This window comes from Mesoplodon densirostris, chromosome 10 (genome assembly GCF_025265405.1).
Source record: "Mesoplodon densirostris isolate mMesDen1 chromosome 10, mMesDen1 primary haplotype, whole genome shotgun sequence".
Classification (NCBI taxonomy): Eukaryota; Metazoa; Chordata; class Mammalia; order Artiodactyla; family Ziphiidae; genus Mesoplodon; species Mesoplodon densirostris.
In genome coordinates this window covers 103,390,651-103,413,088 of record NC_082670.1, presented here as the reverse complement: position 1 = coordinate 103,413,088, position 22,438 = coordinate 103,390,651, and the positions used below count along the sequence as shown (strand labels likewise).

General features: G+C 54.3%; 1 protein-coding gene across 7 annotated transcripts in view; it reads left to right on the top strand.

Annotated features, from left to right (window-relative positions):
• The window catches only part of ATP2B2 (ATPase plasma membrane Ca2+ transporting 2), a 207,597-nt gene that overhangs the window by 130,938 nt on the left and 54,221 nt on the right, over positions 1-22,438 (top strand). For 5 of the 7 annotated variants that reach the window (XM_060111352.1, XM_060111353.1, XM_060111350.1 and 2 more), the window contains 5 exons: positions 4,344-4,601; positions 5,610-5,735; positions 17,346-17,471; positions 19,093-19,125; positions 20,240-20,299. In XM_060111352.1, the coding sequence (XP_059967335.1) occupies positions 4,344-4,601; positions 5,610-5,735; positions 17,346-17,471; positions 19,093-19,125; positions 20,240-20,299 (603 nt within the window). The remainder of the gene's footprint in view (positions 1-4,343; positions 4,602-5,609; positions 5,736-17,345; positions 17,472-19,092; positions 19,126-20,239; positions 20,300-22,438) is intronic. The other 2 variants (XM_060111354.1, XM_060111356.1) reach the window with 1 other exon arrangement.

Sequence of the window (22,438 nt, the reverse complement as noted above, 5' to 3'; positions counted from 1 at the left end):
GTTTTCTGAGAAACTGGATAGCCAAGTCTCTCTGGCCAACTACCTCAATTTTATACCTCATATTACTAGCTGATTTCTTTTTCCTGCATGACCTCTTTCCAAAGAGGGTTTAAAGCAAATAAATTTGCTACCATGATTGAGATATAAATTTGACTTTGAACTTTCTGGCAGCCAAAGCAGAAAGTGAATTAGGATGATTTGCACAGCTCAAGTAATCAACAAGGAGGAAAGGTAGTTCTTTAGGAAGATAGCACGTCCCCTGACAATGAATTCTGGAATGAACTTTCACGTAGGATATTATGAGAGATGCATAATGGGCAGCATTCTTTGCAGAAGTTTTCCAGAAAATATAGAAGATGGCACATGGCTACTTGCATGAGCCTTGGACAAAGCTAAGGGTGCAACACAAAGCATAATAAGAAGGGTAATTCCTGCTATATTTAGAGCCGCCACTAGTTGAAAGCTTTTAGGGTAAAAGTTCATTTGATCCTCACTTGACCCTCACAACAACCCCGTGGGCAGGTGCTATTATTACCCAGGAAACCAAGGCCCTGAGATGGTAAATGACTTGGGAAGCGGCAGCACCGTGACTCAGACCGAGGCGTTCCAGCTCCTGAGCCCACGCTCCTATCCCTCGGCTACGTTTCCTCAGAAAGTGACCGGGTTGAGTCAGTGCCACCCAGAGAAGTGACCTCATGTGACCCAATTTAGTGCAAGATTAGAACTCAGCAGGCAGATGGTAGAGGGGGTGCAGTGGGAACATGGATCAGGCTCCCAGGCTGTACCAGGAGGAGCCTTCCCACAGCCCTGCACACAGATGGCTGGGATCACCTCCGTCTTAGAGAGGTGGGAGCCAAGGCCCAGAGAGGGGAAGGACTTGCCTAAGGTCACACAGCTTTTAGACAGTAGGGCTGGATTTTAAACCCAAGGCTTCTGGTTCTTTCTACTGCCCCTCCCTCCCTCCAGCTGGGACAGAAGCTCAGGCCACACTCAGTTGATGAGGGCAGATGCACACACTCCAGTCCCACAGGATGAAGGTCCTGCACTTCGTGACTCTGCTACCTCCTCCCCGACACCCAGGCCCCGGCCTGAGCTCTGAGCTCTGGACCTTCCATGTTGCCTGGACCACCCCCTGCCATGTCAGACTCAGGCTGCATCAGTTCTGTATAAAACGACGCTGGTGATGAACTAACAGGCTCTAGACTGCCTAGCAGCATGCACAGCCCTTCCCTGTTTGCTTTCTTGGCTCAGAGACCTCCAGACACTTGTCAGAGGTCACACAACACTTTTGTGGCAGGGCTGGGATAGGCATACCCCATGCTTCCAACTCCCTGCCTGTGACAGCTCCCCTAGTGCCAGAGTGCCAGCAGAGTGACTGGCACATCATAGGTGCTTAGAAAATGTTCGTGGCTTGACCAGTTTGGAGAGTCCTTATTCGATGCCAGGCCCTGGTAACCACCTAGAAAGTAGTTTTCCCATTTTACTGATGAACAACTAGAGGGAAGCCCAGAGAGGCCAAGTGGATTCCCCAAGGTCACACAGACAGTATGCGGCCACATCCTAGAAAACCCTGGGTCCAGGGAGGGCAGCTGCAGGTTTCCCAGACCCTGTGGTCACAATCTCCAGATCCTGTCCCTGCGCCAATCCAAGGGAGCCCCACAGGAGACCTCAGCAGGGCCTACCCACGCCCCTCTTTCTTCCCCTTTCTCATCTCTTTCCCTTAATTGCACCAAAGCAGCAGGAGTTGTTTTCAGGGTTTGGTGGCTCCCAATAGCTTAAGCAATCTGCATCCCTACTTTCTTGCCATCCCAGGGCACCATGTAATCATCAGACAGTTCTCAAAAAGCTCATGGGCTTTTGCTGGCCAAGTGAGTGCCCTCAAGGGCCCAGAGGGCTCCTTGGTGTTGAATCAGCAAGGGCAGCAGACAGGGCTTGGAGTCAAGGTAACAGGGTGTGGACCCACTCAGCTACCGTGCCTTTGGCTCTCAGAAGTCAGTCCAAAGAGAGAAGCTCATGAAAAGGAGAGGACCAGTGTCTGCTGTGTACTCACCACATGCCAGACCCTTACAAAGCCCTGGGCTCACAAAGTTCCTGGGGTCATCCCACTTTATAGCTGTCCAAACTGAGACTCAGAGAGGCCAAGTCACTTACCCAAGATCACACAGCAGAGCCTAGATTTGAAGCCATGTCTTTCCAGTTCCAGGGCCTAAAGGCTTTTCACTGTCCTGGACTGTCTCTAAGTGTCCTAAACGTTTCAGTAACTAAAGCAGGGGGCCATTGATGAAGCACAGGACAGGGAAAAAACAGCCCTCCCACTTACAGAGCATGTGGCAGGAGGAGGGGATAACAAAAGTCCCAGAAGGAGAAGCACTGGGCTCTGTATCTTGAATCACTCCCCTGAAGTCCAAGAGAATGCATCTCCGTGTACTGGGTTTCTATTTAGCAAGGTTCACCTGTGTTTCCCAGTTTGGGGGATTTCACTGGTGTCGTTCACTAGTAGAGGGACACCTTAGTTCCCCTCCTCCCATCTTCATGTGGTTCTGAAGTCCAGCTGGATCCCCTCCGACACATGGGGCTTGAGGCCCCATTCAGGCTGCCTGTGTGATGACATCACGTGCTGGACAAGAAGCCACCCTTACACTGAGCGTTTACTGTGTGCTCACTGCATCAGGTGCTTTACGTACAGCCTCTCCCCAGATTTCACCACCACCTAGGAGGGAGCACCTGGCATTACCCCAGTTTTGAAGATGAGAAAACCAGGGCACGGTGGTTAAGCAGATAGCTCTGGGCACACAGCTGGGATTTGAACTCAGAGCTAGCCCGATGTTGGTTATCATCACCATGATAATGCTTGTCATCACCACCAAAGGCTGGTTCAGTTAAACAGTTTAAAATTATTGGAAAAGTCTGAAATTCCCAAAGGAAGGAAAAGTGGCTTTGAGAACCCCACACAGTGGTATAGTTGTTTATTAGCCGATGAGGAGTGGTTGGTTCAGCGAAAGATGTGGAATTTTCTGGTGACCCACACCGCTGGCCTGCAATGACTCTGTATCATCCCAAGCATGGGCCCACCAGCTGAGCCTTGACCCTTCCAGGAGCTGAGAGCCAGAAAACATTCCCTGGTACCACCTGGCCTTCTGGTCATGTTGCTTTCAACCCCTCGTTTCCTAGAGAGTCATGCTGGGGACTCTTGAAACTGCTGTTCTCTATTCCTTGGGACTGAATTAGACTTCCAGACAGTCGACCATGGGTCTTTGGCAACATTTTCTACTTTCCCAGTGAGGCCAGCATGTGTCAGAGAGGACTGCTGGGCTCAGGGATAGTGGGCAGCCCAGGTCCGGTGTCAGATTCCAGGGCTGGATTCAAACTCCAGATCTGCTGTGTGATCTTGGCTGAGTTGCTGTCCCTCTCTGAACCGCTTCTCTCCTCTCAGCCAGCTTGAGGATTAAAGTGAATGCCTGGCACACAGCAGGCCTTGTGAATGGCCCAGTGGGGCCCAGCCTCGGTGGAAGGGGCCCGCTCTGAGTTTTCTAGGAGTGGATCGTCAGATGCTGGAGAGACCCTTCTCCACCCCCCAACCCCTGCCCATTGGAAGGAAGGGCCTAGGCCAGTCCTGGTATGGCACTCATCTCTCTGGGCCTCAGTTTCCACATCTGTCCATGGGGGTAATACCTCTCACTTTCCGGATCCTTGTGGGGATGCAGGAGACGGGATGTGCGGAGGGGCTTGGAAAGGCCCTAGGGCTCAGCACTGCGTGGGCAGGACCTGTCTTCAAGTCCTTCCAGTCTGAGGCCTTGGCATCAAATGTGTCTGGTGTCTTCTTTTTCTTTGTCAGTGCTGGGTCTGGCAGGCCTTAAGCAATGTGGGGCCCAGACCTGGAGGTTCAGTGGTGCAAGGGTGTGGGGTGGAGGGTCACTGTGGATCAGACAAGTGGCTCGGAGTGTCGGTGTCCTCACTGTGGAGTCGGGGCTCAAATCCAACAAGGGCTGAGTAAGAACCTCCTGTGTGCTAAGCACAGGCTGGAGCTTTTGCCTTCCTCCCCTTGAGTCTGGAAGGTGGTCTCAGTGACTCCCATTTTGCAGATAAGGACACAAAGCTTAGGGAAGGCTTACCCAGGACCATAGAGGGCAGCAGCAGGATTCAGACCCGCTTGTTGGAGGGCAGGTCCAGCACTATGGCTCCCGCCCCAGCCTAGGAACCTGCCTCACAGTTGCTGGAAGAAGGGAAGGAAAGGGCATCTGCAAAACTGCATTTTAGATCCTGAAGCACTTGCACTGTTGATTGCTGTGAGGCCCCTTCTGCCTGGCTGACCCACCCCACCTGCTTCCTTCTGCTCTCTGCAGGATGTGCAACAGCCCAGGGCGGGGCAGAAGATGAAGGGGAGGCGGAGGCGGGCTGGATCGAGGGGGCCGCCATCCTCCTCTCGGTCATCTGCGTGGTCCTGGTCACGGCCTTCAATGACTGGAGCAAAGAGAAACAGTTCCGGGGCCTGCAGAGCCGCATTGAACAGGAGCAGAAGTTCACCGTGGTCCGGGCTGGCCAGGTGGTCCAGATCCCTGTGGCTGAGATCGTGGTTGGGGATATTGCCCAGGTCAAATATGGTAAGTGACCCAACCACAGAGCCACATGCTGGAGCTGGCATCTGGGCACAGGTGGGACCCAGAGAGGCTGGCCCAGGGCAGGGGGTGGATCCCTGAAGGCTGAGCCCAAGCCAGGTTGTCTTCTGAGCTCCTTGGAGAGGTGGAAGGCTCCTTTCTGGAGGTAAGATTCCAGAATCCATTTAAATCAGAAACGGCAAATACACAGCACACGTACCACAACTCTCCAGACTTCTACCCTTAGCAGACATTCCTAATCAATCTCAGCTCATAGCCTAGATACATCCTCAGACGCCTTCTCAATATAACACTCCAAGGACCACTAACACTCAGAATGGGTTGATGAGGTGAAATCCATTTCCCACCTCTGATTTGGCTGTTAATGGATGGTTGTTGGGCTAGAGAAAGTGTTGTAGGGAGTGGACATGGATGAGCGAACATGCTAGGCCTGTGATACTGCCATGGAGAAAGTGAGCAGGCTGGTACCAAAGGGGATTTAGATGAGATATGTCCTAGGTAAGTAGAGGCCAAAGATGGGGGAAAGATTGGCAGGCCTCTCCTCACTCAGCCCTAGGGGGCTTGGTTTCCTCTGATAACATGCCTGTCTTGGGGGCTTTTCAGCCTAGTCAAGAGAGATTAATCCCTTCCAAAAGAATTTCCCCAAGACATAGTTGAGACCAGAGAAGATTGAATCATTGAGAAAACTGGGCCCCAAATCCATGCCATGCCAAGAGAAGCACTTTATAAACTGAAGGACACGCCCACCCAAGCTAGCATTATTGCGGGACCTAACCTCAGCCCTCCAGGCCTCATGCCCTTCACCCTGGCCCCAGGCTTCAGCTACCTATTGTCCTTTGATGGGCACCATCTTGGCTCCTGTATCCTGGGAACTCTAGGCAGCCAGTTCCCAAAGGCGAACCTTCCTTATAATCATGCCTTGAAGAGAATATTCCAGCCTCTCCAGTCACCTGAGACCCTGCTGACTGACCCCCTCACCCTTCTTCCTACCAGGCGACCTCCTCCCTGCAGACGGCCTCTTCATCCAGGGCAATGACCTCAAGATCGATGAAAGCTCCCTGACGGGGGAGTCTGACCAGGTGCGCAAGTCTGTGGACAAGGACCCCATGCTGCTGTCAGGTGAGCTGTGGCCCACGGTGGGCTCACTCCCATTGCCGGTTCCTGCCCCCATGCCCAGGGGGCATCCATGTCCCCTTTATGAGGGTCTCAGAGACTTTGGTCCTTGTCTCCGGATCTCTGGCCAACTCGGCCCCAAACGAGAACTCCCTCCCTTTTCCCCTGCAGTCGTACATTGAGCCTACTGTGCACTCAGCAGCACTCCAGGCCCTGGGGCGAGCACAGTGAATAAAGCTGACAACGAATTCCTGCCCCCATGAAACTTACCTTCTAGTAAGTTGATTTTCTGAAAAGTCGAACATGGAAGCCTGTTCTCGTTAGAGATGAGAAAGAATCAGTCTTGTGATGCCTACTTTAGTTGCCTGCTGTATGCCAGGCATTGGACTGGAGGCTGGGGACACAGCAGTGTACAAGGCAGATGAGGCCCCAGCCTTGAGGAGCTTGTAGTGTAGTGTGGAGAGACAGACAATGTAAAAATTCCAGAGGGTAATAGGTATATGATGGAAAAAAAAAGCAGGGCAATGGAGTGCAGGTGGTGGGGGAGGTTGGGGAGGCCACGTGTGAGCTGAGGTGTGAATGATGGAAAGGAGCTGGTCTTGCAACTTTCCAGGGAAAGAGTATAGCAGGGAGCAGGAGTAGCAAGTGCAAAGGCCCTGAGGCAGGACCATGAGCAAGAGGGAGACCTTGTGCACTATGGTCAGGAGTTTATAAATTTTCTGAGTACGATGAGGATTCTCTGGAATCAGCAGTAAGCTGATCATGTTTACATTTTTAAGATCTCAGTCTGGCTGCTGCAGGGGGCAAGAGAGGAGGGGAGACCCTGCAGAGGTGAGGCACCAGACAGGTGAAATACCCCCCCTCCAAGCAGGGACACCAAAAAGGCTTTATTGTCCAGCAGTGCTCAGCAAACATCCTCTGAGCAGTTGCTCTGGGCCAGGCCCTGGGCCCTCCCTTCCATGATGATACAGACTCATCCCCTGGCCTTGGAAGCCCCCCAGCTTATCAAACCAGCAAACAGCTAATTCCACAGTAGAGGAGTGAGGAAGGTGTGAGAAAACCAACAGAACAGAACTATCCAGAGAGGTGGAATTGAGCTGGGTTTTAAGGGGTGAGTAGGAGTCCACCAAGCAGAGTTGTGGAGAAAGGGCCCTCCTAGCAGAGGCACAGTGGGATTTCCTAGAAATCCAGAGGAGGAGCAGCATGTCTGCAGGGTACGATGGTAAAAAGGAGGGAGAATTAGGTCTGGGGCATTTATTATCAAAAACTATCCAACCAACATTTATTAACCACCTACTATGTGCCAGTGGTTAATGAGACAAACAAGGTCCCTGCCCTCCTGGAGCTTAGAATCTAGTAAACGAGACAGACAAGGAAGGAACAAACAAGCAGATATGTAACATAATTTCAGTTAGTGATAAGTCAGGTGGAGACATTACACCATTATAGTGAGATAGAGACCCTGAGGAAGGGGACGGGAATCTTAGTTGATCAGGGAAACGCCTGTCTGAAGAGGTTGCATTTGAGCTAAAACCAGAACAATGAGAAGAAAGAGCCTTCTAGGCAAAAGGATAGCGAGTGCAAAGGCCCTGGGGGATCTGACCAAGTGATCCTGGAAAGCCTCAAATGCCCTCTTGGAACTTAGAGCCACATGAGAGCTCAGTAAATGGTCATCGCCCTGTGGCCCTGGTTCTGACCTCTGGGCTGAAGTGGTTGTCAGAGAGGCGAGCATCCTTGGGAGAAGTGGCCGGTGGGTCATGAGGATCAGTGGAAGTCAAGGGGAGGTGCTAGGCCTGAGTGGATGAGTGATGAAGCTTCCAGACAGAGGAAGGAGAGGAGGGATGGCTCCCTGGCAGGAGGCTGGGGAGAGAAAATGTTCAGGATCACTGACCTGAAGCACGAGCAACCAGCCACAGAGGTGGGCACAGGTGCAAAGACGCTGGAAAAGAGCAACAGGGCAGAGATGGTTGGGAAGTCGGCTGGCCAGCTGAAGTGGAATCAACCAGTCTAGTCTCGATCTATCCATCTGGCTGGAAGCCCAGGCAAATGGAGTAGACCCTGGGCCTCTGGATGTCAGGAGACAGGAGACAGGGTCTCCCGTGGTGTCTTTGTGGGCAAGATGGAGAAGGCTCTGCTGAGGCCAGGGGATTTCGGTCAGTTTGTGCTGACTCTTGAACTGCTGGCAATCTGGTGAAAGGTTTCTAGCAGCCTTCCCTGGAGCTCTGTCCTGTTGCAGTATGGAACGTATGCCCATCAAGTTCACAGAGACCACAAGTCCAGGAAGGCTGACAAAGAGAAAGCAAGAGTCAGTACCCACAGAGATGGCCAGAGTGCAGGGTGAACTAGACTCAAGAAAATGAAACTTGACTGTGAGCTGCAGTACTGACATTCAGAAACCCAGCTGCGTGGCAGAGAGGGAGGGCAGTGGCTTAGCCCAGGCTCCTGGGGAAAAAACAGTGAGAAAGGGGCATGGTCAGCCCAATGGAAAGCACTCTAATTGGAAAGAGAAGAATTCTGTAACAGTCAGGACCATTCTAGGAACAAAAGAGGCTGCCTGTATGGTAGTGAGTTCCCCGTCACTGATTGTGTGTGAGCAGGGCCTGGACAGGCTATGGGTGGGTCTGTTGTAGAGGAGGCCAAAACCCTGAATGGGCGCTGCATTCAGTGCTTCTCCCTGCGGTGAGTCACAGATTCAGTACACCTGTCCTCACCTGCACCTCTGCTATAGACCCGCCGTGTTTCCTTCCTTCTGCCCTGCCTCTGCTGAGGCCGTTCCCTCCTCCCACACGGCTCTCTCCCTTCCCCATTGCACATTTAACTCCTGCCCATCTGCTCTGTCCCACCTCCTCCACGAAGTCTTCCCTGACCACCCCTGCCCTGCGCCACCTGGGACCCATGCATTAGCCTGTGACGTCACACTGCACTCGGCCCATTCGGGCACAGCCTCATCATGCTGATTGAGTTTTGTGCTGCGCAAAGCATCTCAAATAAAATAAAAAGCAAAACCATCCACAGTCCCACCACCCAAACAAATCTAACAGGTCTCACTTTTATGGGCCCCTTCCATCCTTGGCTGGTCCAAGAGGGTGGGAGCCTGAGCCTGAGGCTGTCGGGAGGTCAGCCCAGCTCCACCCCAGACCCTGCACACCTTAGGGCTCAGGCACTGTCTGCCAGAGTGAGGAGGGAGGCTGCGCTGCGTTGTAGAAAGAGCAGAGTTGGGCAGGCTGAGCCAGATCTGGGCTCTGAAATGAACTTGCTGTGTGGCCTTGGGCATGTCACTTCACTTCTCTGAGCCTCAGTTTACCTGTGAGGACAACAGTGACGTCCTGGTGTGGGATGTAGGTGAGGCCCCTACCCAGCACAGTCCTGCCGGAGGGGTGCTCACGGTAGGCTGGTTCCCTTCCCTGTTCCTCGGACGGAGCCTGGACTTGGGAGTGAAATAGCCTGGGTTCACATCCCGACTCTGCCCTTCATTGGCTGGGAGACCTTGGACAATCTTCTTACCCTTTCTGAGCCTCCATTTTCTCACTTGTGAAATGGGAGAGTAACCCCAACTTATATGTCCATTTCCCCTCCCTTCCTTCTTCCTGAATGTGTCCCCTTTCCCCCCTTCCTGGGCTGGCCCTGTCTCTCCCCCATCCAGCTCCTCCCCACCTTCAGCCTGCCCGAGCCTGCCTCCTCCGGGGGGTTCCCCTGGATTGCTGTCTTCCCCAGTGCTCTGAACCCTGCATAACTGCCATTTGGACTTTCACATGACCGGACATCTCGGACCCTTCACCTGTGCTGGTGGCTTTGCTGGGCCTTCTGGTCAGATGACCCTCAGAAAACACAGAGGGACCATGCTGGGGGCACCTGCAGGGTCCTCATGGTAGTTCAGACACCCCCACATGGCATCTGGCACACTGGCTCAGCCTAGAGGAAGGCAAAGAACGCTCAGTTCTGGATCAGGTGGCCTGCCATGCCTGACCTTTGACCCTGGAAAGATCCCTTCCTCTCTAAGCCTCCACGTCTGTGTCTGTGCAGTGAGCCAGTGAGGAGCCCTTCCCCCCTGCCTACTCCACAGGGCTGTTGTGGGGACCACATGCCTGGACAGATGTGACTGTCCTCTGTGAATGGTGCACGTGTGAGATGCTGTGTGGTGTGGAATGAACACAGCCTTTGGAGGCAGAACCTCCAGGTTCCAGCCCTGCATTGGCTCCCGCTATGACCTCTGCCCATCAGGATCTCAGTCTCCCCATCTGACAAATGGGGGCAGACCAGCCTTCAGAAAGATTCGGATGTCTCCAAAGCTGAGGGCACAAAGGAAATCCTAAAGGCCTGGAGCTTGTCGCCCAGGACAGACAGGCAGACACAGGCCCATGTCTGCAGTGGCTTCAGCCCAGGCAGAGTAGAAACGTGCAGAAATCGCAGGTCCCCACGTCCACGGGGTGAGGTAGGGGGAGTGTGGACGCCAAACCAAGCACTCACTTGCTTCCCCTGCTGCCCGTGGACGTGCCCCCCGTGTGGCTGCGAAGTCCGCTCTCTGCAAGGGGAGCAAGAGATTCAGACTTTTCAGGTCAGTCTCCCAATGTTTAAGACGTTGGGAAGAAATTCCAATTTTTCAAAAGCCTGTGTGGGTCTGACAACCTATGGGTGGGCCCTGGAATACAAACTCTGACCTCGGCCTATATTTTTTCTTAGTTTTGTATTTTAATATAATTTCAAACTTTCAGAAAAGTTGCAGGACTAGTAAAATGAACGCCTGAATGGCCTCCCCTCTGGTTCACCTGCTATTGCCATTGTGCCTCCCTTGCTCTCAAGAACCTCCCTCTCTCCTTCGTCAGGGCCTCTTCCTACTTCAGGTGTGTCTCCCAAGAAAAGGGGTCCTTGTGCATAACCACAGCACAGCAGTCAATTCAGGAAGCATTGATGCAGTACTGATACCCGACATACCATCCATATTCACGTGTGCCAACTGTCCCCACAGCGTCCCCCAGGCTGGGAGCCAGCGCAGGATGCCGCATGGCATTTAGATGTCCTGCCTCTTCAGCCTCCTTTGACACAGAGCAGGTCCTCAGCATTCTTTTGCCTTTCCTGGAAGGCCAGTGGTTTTTAACCTGCCTGGGTCATGAACCCCCATGAGAGTCCCATGAAAGCAATAATCCCTCTTATGAGAAGTAAATGTCCAGACTTGTCACCTTACAGCCTGTCAGTGGACTCACAGATCCCTAGAGAACCATGGGATTTGCAGTCTTGATTTGCAGCTGGGGAAACTGAGGCCCCAAGCAGGCGTGTAAAGCCCCACCGAGGCCAGGGCCAGAGGGAGACTCCAGCCCGGCAGCCTCCTAGCGCCCACGCGCGAGCTCGCCTCCGAGGACCCCGTGACTTCATTACCCAGCGGCGTGGCCTGTTTGAAGCACCTGATAGTGAATTCCACGGGGAAACCAACAACCAGGCACCATCGATGTGGCCATGGAAGGGCCAGGGGCCAGCGGGCCAGGGTGGGGACTGTCCTCAAAAGCAGCAGGCCCATTGGCTCGGTCCCCTGCAGGACCCCACCCTCCTCCATCACCCCTGGAACCAGAGCATGAACAGCATGAGGTTACCCAGGACATCGACAAACTCTCTCGGGCCTGCCGCCCACCCTGCCTGCCGAGCGGAAGGCCAGGCACGGGGAGCCGGACCTACCACCACTGCTGCTGCCACCAGGGAGCCTAGGACAGCACCGTGACCGCAGGAAGGCCCAGTGTGCCGCTCGGCCCGCGCTCTCTCCATTACACTACCCTGCCTCTTCTCCATGAGAGGCAGCGGGGTGTAGTGGATAGAGCACGGGTTCAAGTCCCGGCTCCACCGCTCACGGTTGTGTGACCCTGGGCCATCGCTTAACCTCTCTGAGCCAGAGAGGCCACAGGTGGGCGGAGGGGCTTGGGGTTGTGCCTGCGCTGAAACCTACCTCACAGGGCTGTTGTGAGGGGCACGGGCTTGTGGGCCATGGAACGCTTTGCCGACTGTCTAACGCTCTGCGAGCATGAGTTATTTCCGTTACGAACTGCGTTGATAACAATAATGATGACAGAAGCGCGTCTGGCCTGGGAATCGCTTTGGCTTTGCTTGGTGCTTGTGCTAGAGGCAGGTAATAATCCCCAGAGAAGGCCTCCGTCCCTTCTGCCCTTCTCCACCCCCAGGAAAAGACCCTTTAGAAGGTCTGACCTCCCCCCTCTCCCTGTCCAAAGAGAGGCTTAGGAAGTCAAAACCAGGAGAGTGGGGAGCTCTGGGTTTAAGCCCCTACCTGTGCCTCACGTGCTGTGCAGCGTCACTGAGCCATTTGCCCTCTCTGGGCTAAGAAGCTTCATTTTGTAAAGTTAGGCTCCTCTAGCTCTGCCAACTGGGGCTCAGTGCACCCCACTTGCCGTCACATGAGGCTTTGGCCCCGAGATGCCATCTGGACTAGGCCTGCAGCAAGTCTGAGGCAGAGATGGGCTTTGAGCCTGCAGTTGGGAAAGTTCTGGCCCACACTCAGCTGCCAGGTCAGAGGCCGCAGAAGTCATCTCCAGGGAGAGGAGATGAAGGTTCAGGTGGGGCAGGACAGGCCGTCCTGTTGGTGAGAGCCCGCAGTGTTCCCTGGGCCCGAGCTCCTTTCTGGCACACAGATGGATGGACGGACGGATAGGCAGGAGCTAGATGCTGACAGAGCTCCCTCACCGCTCGCCCGCCTCCCTCTCGCTCCTCGGGGCTGTGTCCCCAAACAGCTCTGCCTCTGACTTTGTGCACAAGCCTTCCCAGCAAGGGAGAGAGCACAGGAGCCGGGAGCCACCCGGCTGCCCCAGCAATGCCCTGTGAAATGCGGGTGATGATAATGACCTCACCCGGGGACCATGGCCACCGAGTGGGAAAAGGGGCTCAGATAGCACGGGGTACATAGGGAACCTCCATAAATATTAGTTCTCTTCTTCCCTCCCCCCAGAATACTTCTGGCAGCTCCCTACTGAACCCCGAGGAGACACCCAACCCTGCAGCTCTCCACTCAGGCCACCCTCCCTTCACTAGCCCTCAGCTTCAGCCCAGCTGATCTGCAGCCATCACACTGTCCCATCTCCCCCCTTAGCCTGGGCTGTGTCCCCCGCCGGCCAAGGGACCTTTGGGTCTCTGTTGTCCTGTGTTGTTGCTTATGTGTGTGCCTGTCTGCTCCCCTCAACTCTAACTAGACTGTGAGCCCCTGGAGGGCAGGGACCACCAGAGGCCCCTTGGGCCCCAGAGCCCAGCACAGAGCTGGACGCCACCACACTTGTTCATCCCATGAACAAGCGTGGCCCTGGAAGGGAGTGACACATGGCCAGTTTGTCTGCTCAGGCCTCTGCTGGCCCATCAGAACTCCCCGAGATGCTGCCTTTTAATGGAGGCTGCCCTACCCCACCCAGGAGTGGCCCTCATCTGCTTGGGACCTAAGGTGCCCAGACTTCACCGTTGAGAGGTGGTGACCTAAGCCAGACCTCCCCATTTTACAGAGGACAAAACTGAGGTCCACAGAGGAGACGGCTGGCCTCAGGTCACACAGCACATCAGCAGCAGACACCAGACTTGTTCCCAGTCCCCTCCTCCTCAGCCTAGGGTCCTCTCTATCAACCACCCTCCATGCTGTGTATTCTGAGGGGCTCCATGGGAGCATAAGGAGGTGAAGGCTACAGCATGGTACCCAAGGGACCATGGAATTGGGAGCCTGGTGCAGGGCCCAGCCAGCGCCCCCCTCCCCAAAAGGTTCTCTCCTCTGTCTGCACCCAAAGACCCATGGCTTACATGCCTCTGGTTCCACTGCTGGAGCTGCAGCCCTTGGGGTTAAACATTGTCCCCTGCAGAGGATCCTGGGGCTGGGGAGTGGCAGCCTGGGGGTGACCTGGTCCGCTCTGTTCTTCCTCCTGCAGGAGGGCAGCCAGGCTGTGAGGTCCTGGTGGGGGAGAGGGGCAGCCCAGGGAGGACGGCTGGGCTGGATGAATTTGACCTTTTGTGAAACCGTAAAGATGACTTATTGAGGGTGTGTGGATTCTCCATTACAAATGTAATACATGTCCACCATGGGAAACACAGAAAAGGGGGCAGCAGGGAGGACAGTGCTGGATCCCAGCTACAAGCCTCCGCTGCGGCAGGAGGGGAGGACTCGCCCTCAGACCTGCCCTCCAGGGGCTCACAGGCTAGTGGGGACACCGGGCTGGGAGGCACCCCCAGGGGAAACCCCGGGGGGCAGTCCAGAGGAGAGAGGTGATGTCCTTTTGTTGGGGTCAGGGAAGTCACCTAAGAGGAGAGGCATTTGTCCTGAGCCTTGAGGAGGAGGTTTTGGAGAAGAGGTGGGGGAAGGGCATTCAGGCGGTGATAACTGTGTGAGCAGAGGCGGGAATGGAACTGGGGAGCAGGGCTGGACAGGAGGGCCCAGTGAGCTGTGCTGCTCCCAGGGCAGAGGGCGCAGTGTGGGAATCAGTGGTCAAGGGCCGGAAGAAGGTTGAGGTCTGATCCAGGGGGGTGCTGACCAAGGTGTTTGGACTTTGGGGAGCTATGGGGGGTGTCTGAGCCGGGGGGCAATGGTCAGAGCGAGGGCTGGGCGTGCTGCTGGGGCACAGAGGGAGGGAGGACCAGAGGGGGAGTTTGATGCCCCCAACGTCTCTGAACCACCTGATGCTGGGGCCTGGAGGACTCCCCAGGGCTCATCGACGCTGGGTGGGGGCCATGCTGTGCCTTCAACCCATGTCCCCGCGTCCCCATGTTGCAGCCAGAGGCCACCTCCCTGGCTTCCTCCTCCTTCCTCCCTCCTCCTTGGCCTCCCAGTGCAGGGCCCCCAGCTCCCTGCTGAGATGGGAGTGATTAGATTAGAAGGTGATTTGGGGTCTGATTATCTTGGGTGGAAACTGGCCCCCTGTGTCTTTTTCCATCCCGCCCAGGACTGGGGAGGTGGGGAACAGCTTCTCCATCGCCACCCAGGCAGAGCCAACTTTTTCACAAACATGTTTGAAATCACAGCGTGAAGCCTTTTTTCCTGGGGAAGAGCAATATGTGACAAACCGGACCAGGGCTTGGTCCCTCACCAGCTGGTGACCTGGGCAAGCTGCTTCTCCCTCAGTTTCCTCTTCTGTCGACCGAGGGCTAGTATGAGGACTAATGAGATGAGTGCGTGTGAAGGATTAGGGTTAGGGTTAGGGCACGATGCCTGGAGCGGAGTAGGTGTCCCACAGAAGGTAGCAATGGTTACTGTCCCTGCCATCTACGCCCTGTGAATGCACTGAAGTGTGTTCAACCCTCACCTTTAAAGATCTACAGTGACCTCACCCTCACCCACGTGTGACCTCTCTGGGCCTCAGTTTCCCCCTCTGTCTAATACTGCTGGTATTTAACAGTCCATCCTGCCAGCTCCCACACAAGCTGAGACCGTGCATGAGAAAGCATTTTGTCAGCAAGTTATTGTAGTTCCCAAAGTCCCATAGTTGGGCCCAGGTTCTCCCCGTTTGTGCCCCTTGCGGGGTAAGTGTGCTTCAGGGTCTGTCTGTGATGGGAAGACACCAGGCCTGGGCTGATCGGCCTGAAGTCAGTGTCCGAGCTCATTTCTGTGGTCCCCACTGTTCCCTGCTTGGGGACAGAAGAGGCTGGGAATGGGTAAAGAGCCAGCTGAGGAGCTCACCACCTGAGAACCCAGGTTCTGGTACAGCTTGCTGGGCTCCATGCTGCCTCTGGGAGCCTTCATGACTTGGTTTACCCATCATGGATGGACAGACCAACCTTTACCACCTCAAAGGAACTTACTGGAGGGTATCTGTCTGTCTGTAAAGCACTTTAAGATCCTGAGATCCTGGAGGCCAAGAGGCTGGAACACCACACATGCACACGCACACAGGCACGTGTGCAAACACACACATGCACACACACAGTCTCAAGACGTCTCTCAGATCCCAGAAGGAAAAGGAAGTGGTGGGTGAAACCTCTTGAAAAGTGAAAATAGATTCCTTGCTTTAATGAAAGTGCTTCTTGCCCTGACTCAGAACCTCTTGATTCTTATTTTAGATACAATTCTAATGAGTTTGTCCACCTAGACTTCAAGTCTGAAGCAAATTGGGAGGCCAGGAGAAGGCCATTAGTGACAAGTGAGCCTGAAAACAGGAGGAAATGACCATCCATCTTGAGGGGAAAGAAGGAAAATCTCTCAACAGCAGAAGGAGTTCAAGAAGCAAGTCACCAGGGCCGTGTAGTGGCTGGGGTCAGTGGCCGTGGCCGTCTGTCTGGTAGACCAGGTATAGCTCTTCCTGTGCGGCCTGGGGATGGCTGGAGACCCTGCACCAGGCAGGATTGGATTGTTAGTTCTCTGCTGAAGGAGAAACTGTACGCTGCATTGTAGAGAGCTTTCTAGCCAGAGTGGTAAAAATGAAAATCGGAAAAAATGAACACCTGACAGGCCCAACTTCATTTATCTAGATTCTTTACTAAGCAGAGTGCCCTCTTGTCAAATAAAAGCTGACACAGAAACCCCAAAGATGAATAAAATTGGGGCCACTCTGACTAAAGGCCTCCCTTGCCCCCTATGGCTCCCCTCCTGCCCCCTGAAAGAATTCCAGGACGCTTTGGAACCCAGTTTTAAAAATCTAAAATTCTAGGAAAGGAGTTCTTAACTTTTCTTCCACCGCAGACCCCTGGGGAGGTCTGAGGTCATCATGGGCCACCCCTATTCAGAATAAAGCTTTGAAATACATAAAATACACTGGATCACAAAGGAAGCCAATTATATTGAAATAGTTAAAGTAATTAAAAAAGAATTAATGTGTGGTGTAGTAACATATGTGCTTCTTTATTAGCACACTGAATAACAAGATCCAGCAGTCAGTGTAATAATTGCCTTAGGTGTAAAATAAGGACATGCCTAAAAAGTATCTGCAACAGCTATAAAGTAATATTTAAAAAACCCCATGATTTCTGTAACGTATGTAATGGTGTTGTGGCCACCACTGACACTCCTGGGGTTTATTGCCTATGTTCTTAATAGGGGGAAATGCTAAATTTCAGTTTGATGTTTGTGAAAATAAAGAGGTCATTGTTTTCTAATCCAACTTCATAGAGCCCTGAATTCTTTCCCCAGATCTTTGGGAAGTTGGTGGACCCCATTTTAAGCAGTCCTGTCCAGGGCTTAGTTGGCATTTTTTTTTTTTTTTTTTTTTTGCTGGTTGCATGCAGAACGAGGTCTGGTTCTAGATATATCATTAAGGAAAAGAGAGCGTGGTCCCTGCTTGGCCCGTAAGACTGGGAGAGGGGGAAGGGGAGAGAGAGGAGGGGGGAAGGGGAGAGAGAGGAGGGGGGAAGGGGAGAGAGAGGAGAGAGGAAGGGATTCTCTAGGAGCAGGTGGGAGGTGGTAGGCCTGAGCTTTCTGGGGGCCTGAGAATTGAGGTATAGCAGTATTTGAGCTCCAGGCCCATCACAGCACTATCCCACGGTGAAATCATCTTTAAAGGACCCACCTTGAGTACACACCTTGAACCTTCACTGTAGGTGGTGCCCTAAGACCTCAGCAGGCAAATTGCCTGGCGTCAACTGAGACCCAGTGCCTTCCGCTCCTTGGGGGAGGGGGCTTGGGCCGTGCAATGGTAACTTGGCTTTTGTCCCCTTCCCCAGGGACTCATGTGATGGAGGGCTCCGGACGGATGGTGGTGACCGCCGTGGGTGTGAACTCTCAGACCGGCATTATCTTTACCCTGCTGGGGGCCGGCGGTGAGGAGGAAGAGAAGAAGGACAAGAAAGGTAAGCCCAACCCCCTTGTGGACCAGAAAAGGAGCTCTTAAGGCCACATTTTTGTTGTCGTTGACTCATTCACTAGACAAAACAGTTATTGAGTGCCTTTTATGTCCATACCCTGTGCCAACAGCTGCCTCCTGTAACCCCAAGGCCCTTCTTGGGCCAGGAGGCTCTGTCTGTTCCATCTCCAGGGTCTCGTTCCAGTCTCTGTCTTGTCCAGTCATGTCATGGGGGGCCCCCCTTCCCCCTGGGCCAGGCCAAGGGTGCTGAGCCTTTTCTTGAGTCTCCAGCCTCAAGTGTGACCTGTTCCCATCATCACCCCTGATACTGAGTAGAAATCCCCACCTGGGCGAATTCCTCCGCTATTCTCAACTCCACTGAGCAGAGCTGCACACTCACCCAGTATAGACTCTGCCCAGAGGTGGGTCTTCTGGGGAAGGTGGCCTAATGTGTGCCTCCAAATCAACTTCTGTGAGCCTCTCCCCGTTGTCCCCAGAGCTGCCATCTCAGCTGGCTTCTGCCTCCTCCTCCCCCTGCAAACAAGATTCCTCACTCCATGGGCTCCCCTTGGTGCAGCAGGTTGTCGGCCTGGGCTACAGCTGCCTCTCAGAGCAGAGGAGGGATGGTTGGAAAACATGAGCCCCAATCCCATCAGACCAGGCCCAAATCCAAGGCCCAGCCTCTGGCCCAGAACAGCTGACAACTTACCCGACACTCACACTCGGTCTCGGGGACACCCCCCAGTCTCACATCTGCAGTCTTTTGTCTCCTTCCCCAAGCTCCAGAGGAGGGGCCCAATACCCAGACCTTCTGGAGTCCAGGGGAAGGAGATGAGTTAATAGATGACCCCTCCTTCAGTTTTAGGGGCAGCCAGCCTCCCTCCAGCTCTCAGAGGTCAGCCAGGCACCAAGTCTGGGTCACGATCAAAGGATACTTGTTCCCACGGGCAAAACCCATTTCCTGGTGGGGTACCCCTAAGATTATGATGGCCCAACCAGCAGGAGCAATGGAAATAAGCTGTGATCTGGGAGAGCTGAGGTTGAAACTGAGGACCAAGTCTTGGCCAAGAGGCCCAGAGCATGTCAGGACAGCGTCCACACAATGACGTAGCAGCTATGGCCAGCTGTGGCCCCAGGTGCGAGCAGTTGGGCAGGTTGCAGCAGCTTTGCCCACTTCCTTGGCCTCACTGGGGCCTGGGTGAGGGGCACAAGTACCCAGAAGCTCCCATGGGCCAGACTGGTGTTTCTTAAAATGCCAGTAAAAAAACAGACCTCTTCTGCCCCAAAGCACAGGTCAGAGTCCCTTGCTGAACATTTACCTGCACTCCAACGGGATGGGGACATCAGTGTAGAAGGAAGAGGTGGGATGTGCCGGGGACGTGACAGAGGAATCTGGGAGGGCAGCCCAGCCCCTCAGGCCCCCACGAGCAGCACAGCCAGGCTGGACCCCCTCGGCACTTCCATTCCATCACCTCCACCAGGGACATTGCTTAGATCCTCCCGTTTCAGGATGACCCCAGGCGTACCGGTGTGTGTGTGTGCGCGTGTGCGTGTGTGTGTGCGCGTGCACACACAAAAGGCTGTATGTGCTTCTCCTTCATTAACATGTCTCAAAAATCATCACACAGGTGTGAAGAAGGGGGATGGCCTTCAGCTACCAGGTACAGTAAGACACCCTTCAGGGTAGATGGGGTTTTAGAAATAGCAGCAGCCATTGACCCTGAGCCCTGGCTCTAGATCCCCAGCACACAGCTAAAGGGGGTACCTGACTGCTGGGGGCTCTGCCCCACCAGACCTCCACTGTGCCCCCAGGCACTGCCAGCCCCACGGGACCGGCCAGCACCCCGGTCTGCCTACCTGCCCTTCCAGGGCTTTCAGTGCAGATGGCACCACCACCACCTCCTCACGCCCTCAGCCCACTCAGCACCCCGTGACCCCACAGAGCCCGTCCCACCTCCCCCTCACCTCACAGCACAGCCACCTTACCCGGCATCTCTTCCCTCTCCTTCCCGCAGAACCCGTTTCCCCACCCCAAGAAAAAGCAGCAAGAGTGAATTGGAGCACATCCTATCATTTTTGATTCCTAAATTAAGGAAAACTCGCTAGTACTTTCTCTGTCTCATGCACAAAATACCACATGCTTGATGTCACCTTTTAAATGGTGGGGCATCTCCTATAGGGGTCACCAAGGCAATCTTTTGAGTGACAGGGAAGGAGGAGTTGGCCATGGGCAGTAGCCTGAGTCAAGGGCATGAATCCTAAGTCACTGCCATGGACGGATGTTCTTCCGGGACACAGCAATGGTCATAGCAAGCACCCCTTCAGAATGGCCAGTGCCCGCACTGCACTGCTCGCTGAATATTTTGAATCGACTCCTGGCCATGAGCGCCTCTGGCCCTGATGGTCAGCCAGACCCTCTCACAGAACCCTCTCTGAAAGGCACCCGCCTGATTGCTTGGGCCAACGGGGTGCCTCAGCCCAGACCTCACCACCAACATTGCCACCCTGCGTAACCACAGTGATCATCCTCCATATTTTATTTCAAAGACCCTCCACGTCTGAGTTTTTTCCCCCTGACTTCTGTGGCATCTCTGTGGGAACATTTCACCTCCACCCCCAAATCTGAGTTTCTTGATCTCCAACGGAGATGTTTTTTTAAGAATGTAGTCATCTTATTTCCCACAAGTTGGTTCATGTCGATTGTTGTTGCTGTCCTGCGTTGTTGCTTTTCTCCATTGTGACACACTGCATTTTCCATCCCTCCCACCCCCGCAGCGGCCGATGGTGCGGCAGGTTCAAATGCTGCAGATAATGCAAATACCAGCCTAGTCAATGGTACGTCTCCCACTCCCAGGGCGAGCTCTCGGTCTCGGTTGGATGGGCGTCTCCCGCACCCTCAACTCTGGGCTTGCCTCTCCCTAGTCTGGACGGCACAGACTTGGATGCGCATGGGCAGCAAGGGGACGGTCGTCCTCTCACACGGGGCAGGTGCTTAAGAGAGAAGCCACCACCGGGGATCCAGCTCTGCCCCCACTCATGGCTGCCACGATGGCACTGGCTCCTGTTGGGCCCTTGACCCCCGGTGAAGCCCGGAAGAGGGACATGACCTTGGCTTCAGATCTGGCCCCCAAGAAGCAGTGTCCCACCCGGCGTGGCCCTCTCCTAAGCCCGTTCCTGGCCCTGGCTTTGGGAAGAAGGCCCGGGGTCAGGACCTAGGCTGAAGCTGGCGTCTGGGTCCCCACTGGAGGCTCCGGTCCTCGACTCGACAGTTCCCTCGAGGCAGGGGGACCCAGGCCAGAGCTCAGCTCCTGGGCCCCACCCCGTAGCATGGCTGAGCCACCAGTGGACGTTCTTTCTCTTCTCTCTCACGGAGTGAGCGGGCCGGGGGTTCGCTTGGGCTCGGGCCTAGTTCTGCCCCTGGGATGTGGACTGGTGTTTCTTGCTGTTGCCTGTGCTGGAGCGTTTGTTCTGAGTCTCTGCATTCTTACTGGCCTCCTCGGGGATGAGTGGTGGGGGCAGAGGGAGGCAGGAAGGAATTCCATTCATCTGCCTCCAAGGTTTCTTATCTCTGCACCCTCCCATCTTCTCAGATACGTCCCCGTACCCAAATTAGGTGACATAAAGTCACCCAGACTGCTCCTGGGAGCTGTTAGGGCTTGGTCGTGAAACCATTGCCCTGGAGAACTGAAGGGGAGGGAAAGTCTTCTTTTTTCCAGCGTCACGCATCCCAGGCATCTCTGGCTGCGGGTTTCTCATCCATTAGATCATTTACTCTTCACCACTCCTGGAAAACACGGAGCTCTGGTCCCACCTCATCCTCCCATCCCCTGCCCTAGACCTCTGGCTGAGCCACCCAGAATCAAAGTGACCAAAGATGGAAGCACACACACACACACCCCGTAGATGTCAGGGGCTGGGCAAGACTGCTCTGTGAGCAGGGCCTCACCAAGAAGGGCTAATTCGGGTATGGGTCTATTTCAGGCACAGGAGGAGAAATCAGGACAGCCTGGGGTGTGGGAGGTGTCGTGTGTGAGGGAGGGGTGGCGACAGATAACAGGAAGAACCAATGTAGGCAAACCCACGTGGGGGGCTGGGGGGTGGCAGGGAGGAAATAGGAAGTGGCATCCTGCTTCCCCCAGGATGACAAGCCTGCTGGGCTCGGGGAACATATAGACCGCATCCAGACTGGTGGGTCCCAAAAAAGGGGCAGCCTCACTTGCAACTGTAGCAGAAAACTCCAAGTGTCCCAAGAAGAACTGCTGGAAAAGATGAGGAACTGTCATTCCTTAACCACCTCCTGTGCACCAGGCACTTTGCAAGCATCTCACTGAATCCTCACAATAACCCTATGATTCAGAGTTTTTTGTCCCCACTTTAAAGATGAGGAAACTGAGCCCCAGGGAGATCAAGACACTAGTCCAACATCACAGAGCTAGAAAGTAGCAAAGCAGGGATGTGAACCCAGGCCTACCTGGCTCTAAAGAGTGTGCCACTCTTGCTGATGTCTTGTAAACTTCACAAGGATGTTAAGAAGTCTTCCCCACCACCAACGCCCCTGCCCAAGGAAAGGATCCTGTGGTCAAAGGTGTTTAAGAACCCACTGGGTAAAATTGGTTTCTTCCTTGTTGCAGAGGGACAGCCTTGATTGTGCTGTGTGTGGTGGAGAGTTACAGAGCCACACAGGGTTTCCCAGGCTGATTTGGCTGCGGAACCTTTCCTGGCTGAATGTCATGGGATTGGTAGGCCCCCAAACTATACTTGGGAACCAATACTCTAAGCTGTTGCTACTCGAATTGTGGTCGGAGGACCAGAAGTCTGGGCATCTCCCAGGAGTTTGGTAGAAATGCAGAATCTCAGGCCCCACCCAGACCTGCTGAATGAGAACCTGCGTCCTAACGTGCTTTCCAGGCTCCAGGCAGAGTGCAGTGAAGGCTGAGGGGTGCTAAGCTGAGCCTTGGTGAGTGAGAGAATTAA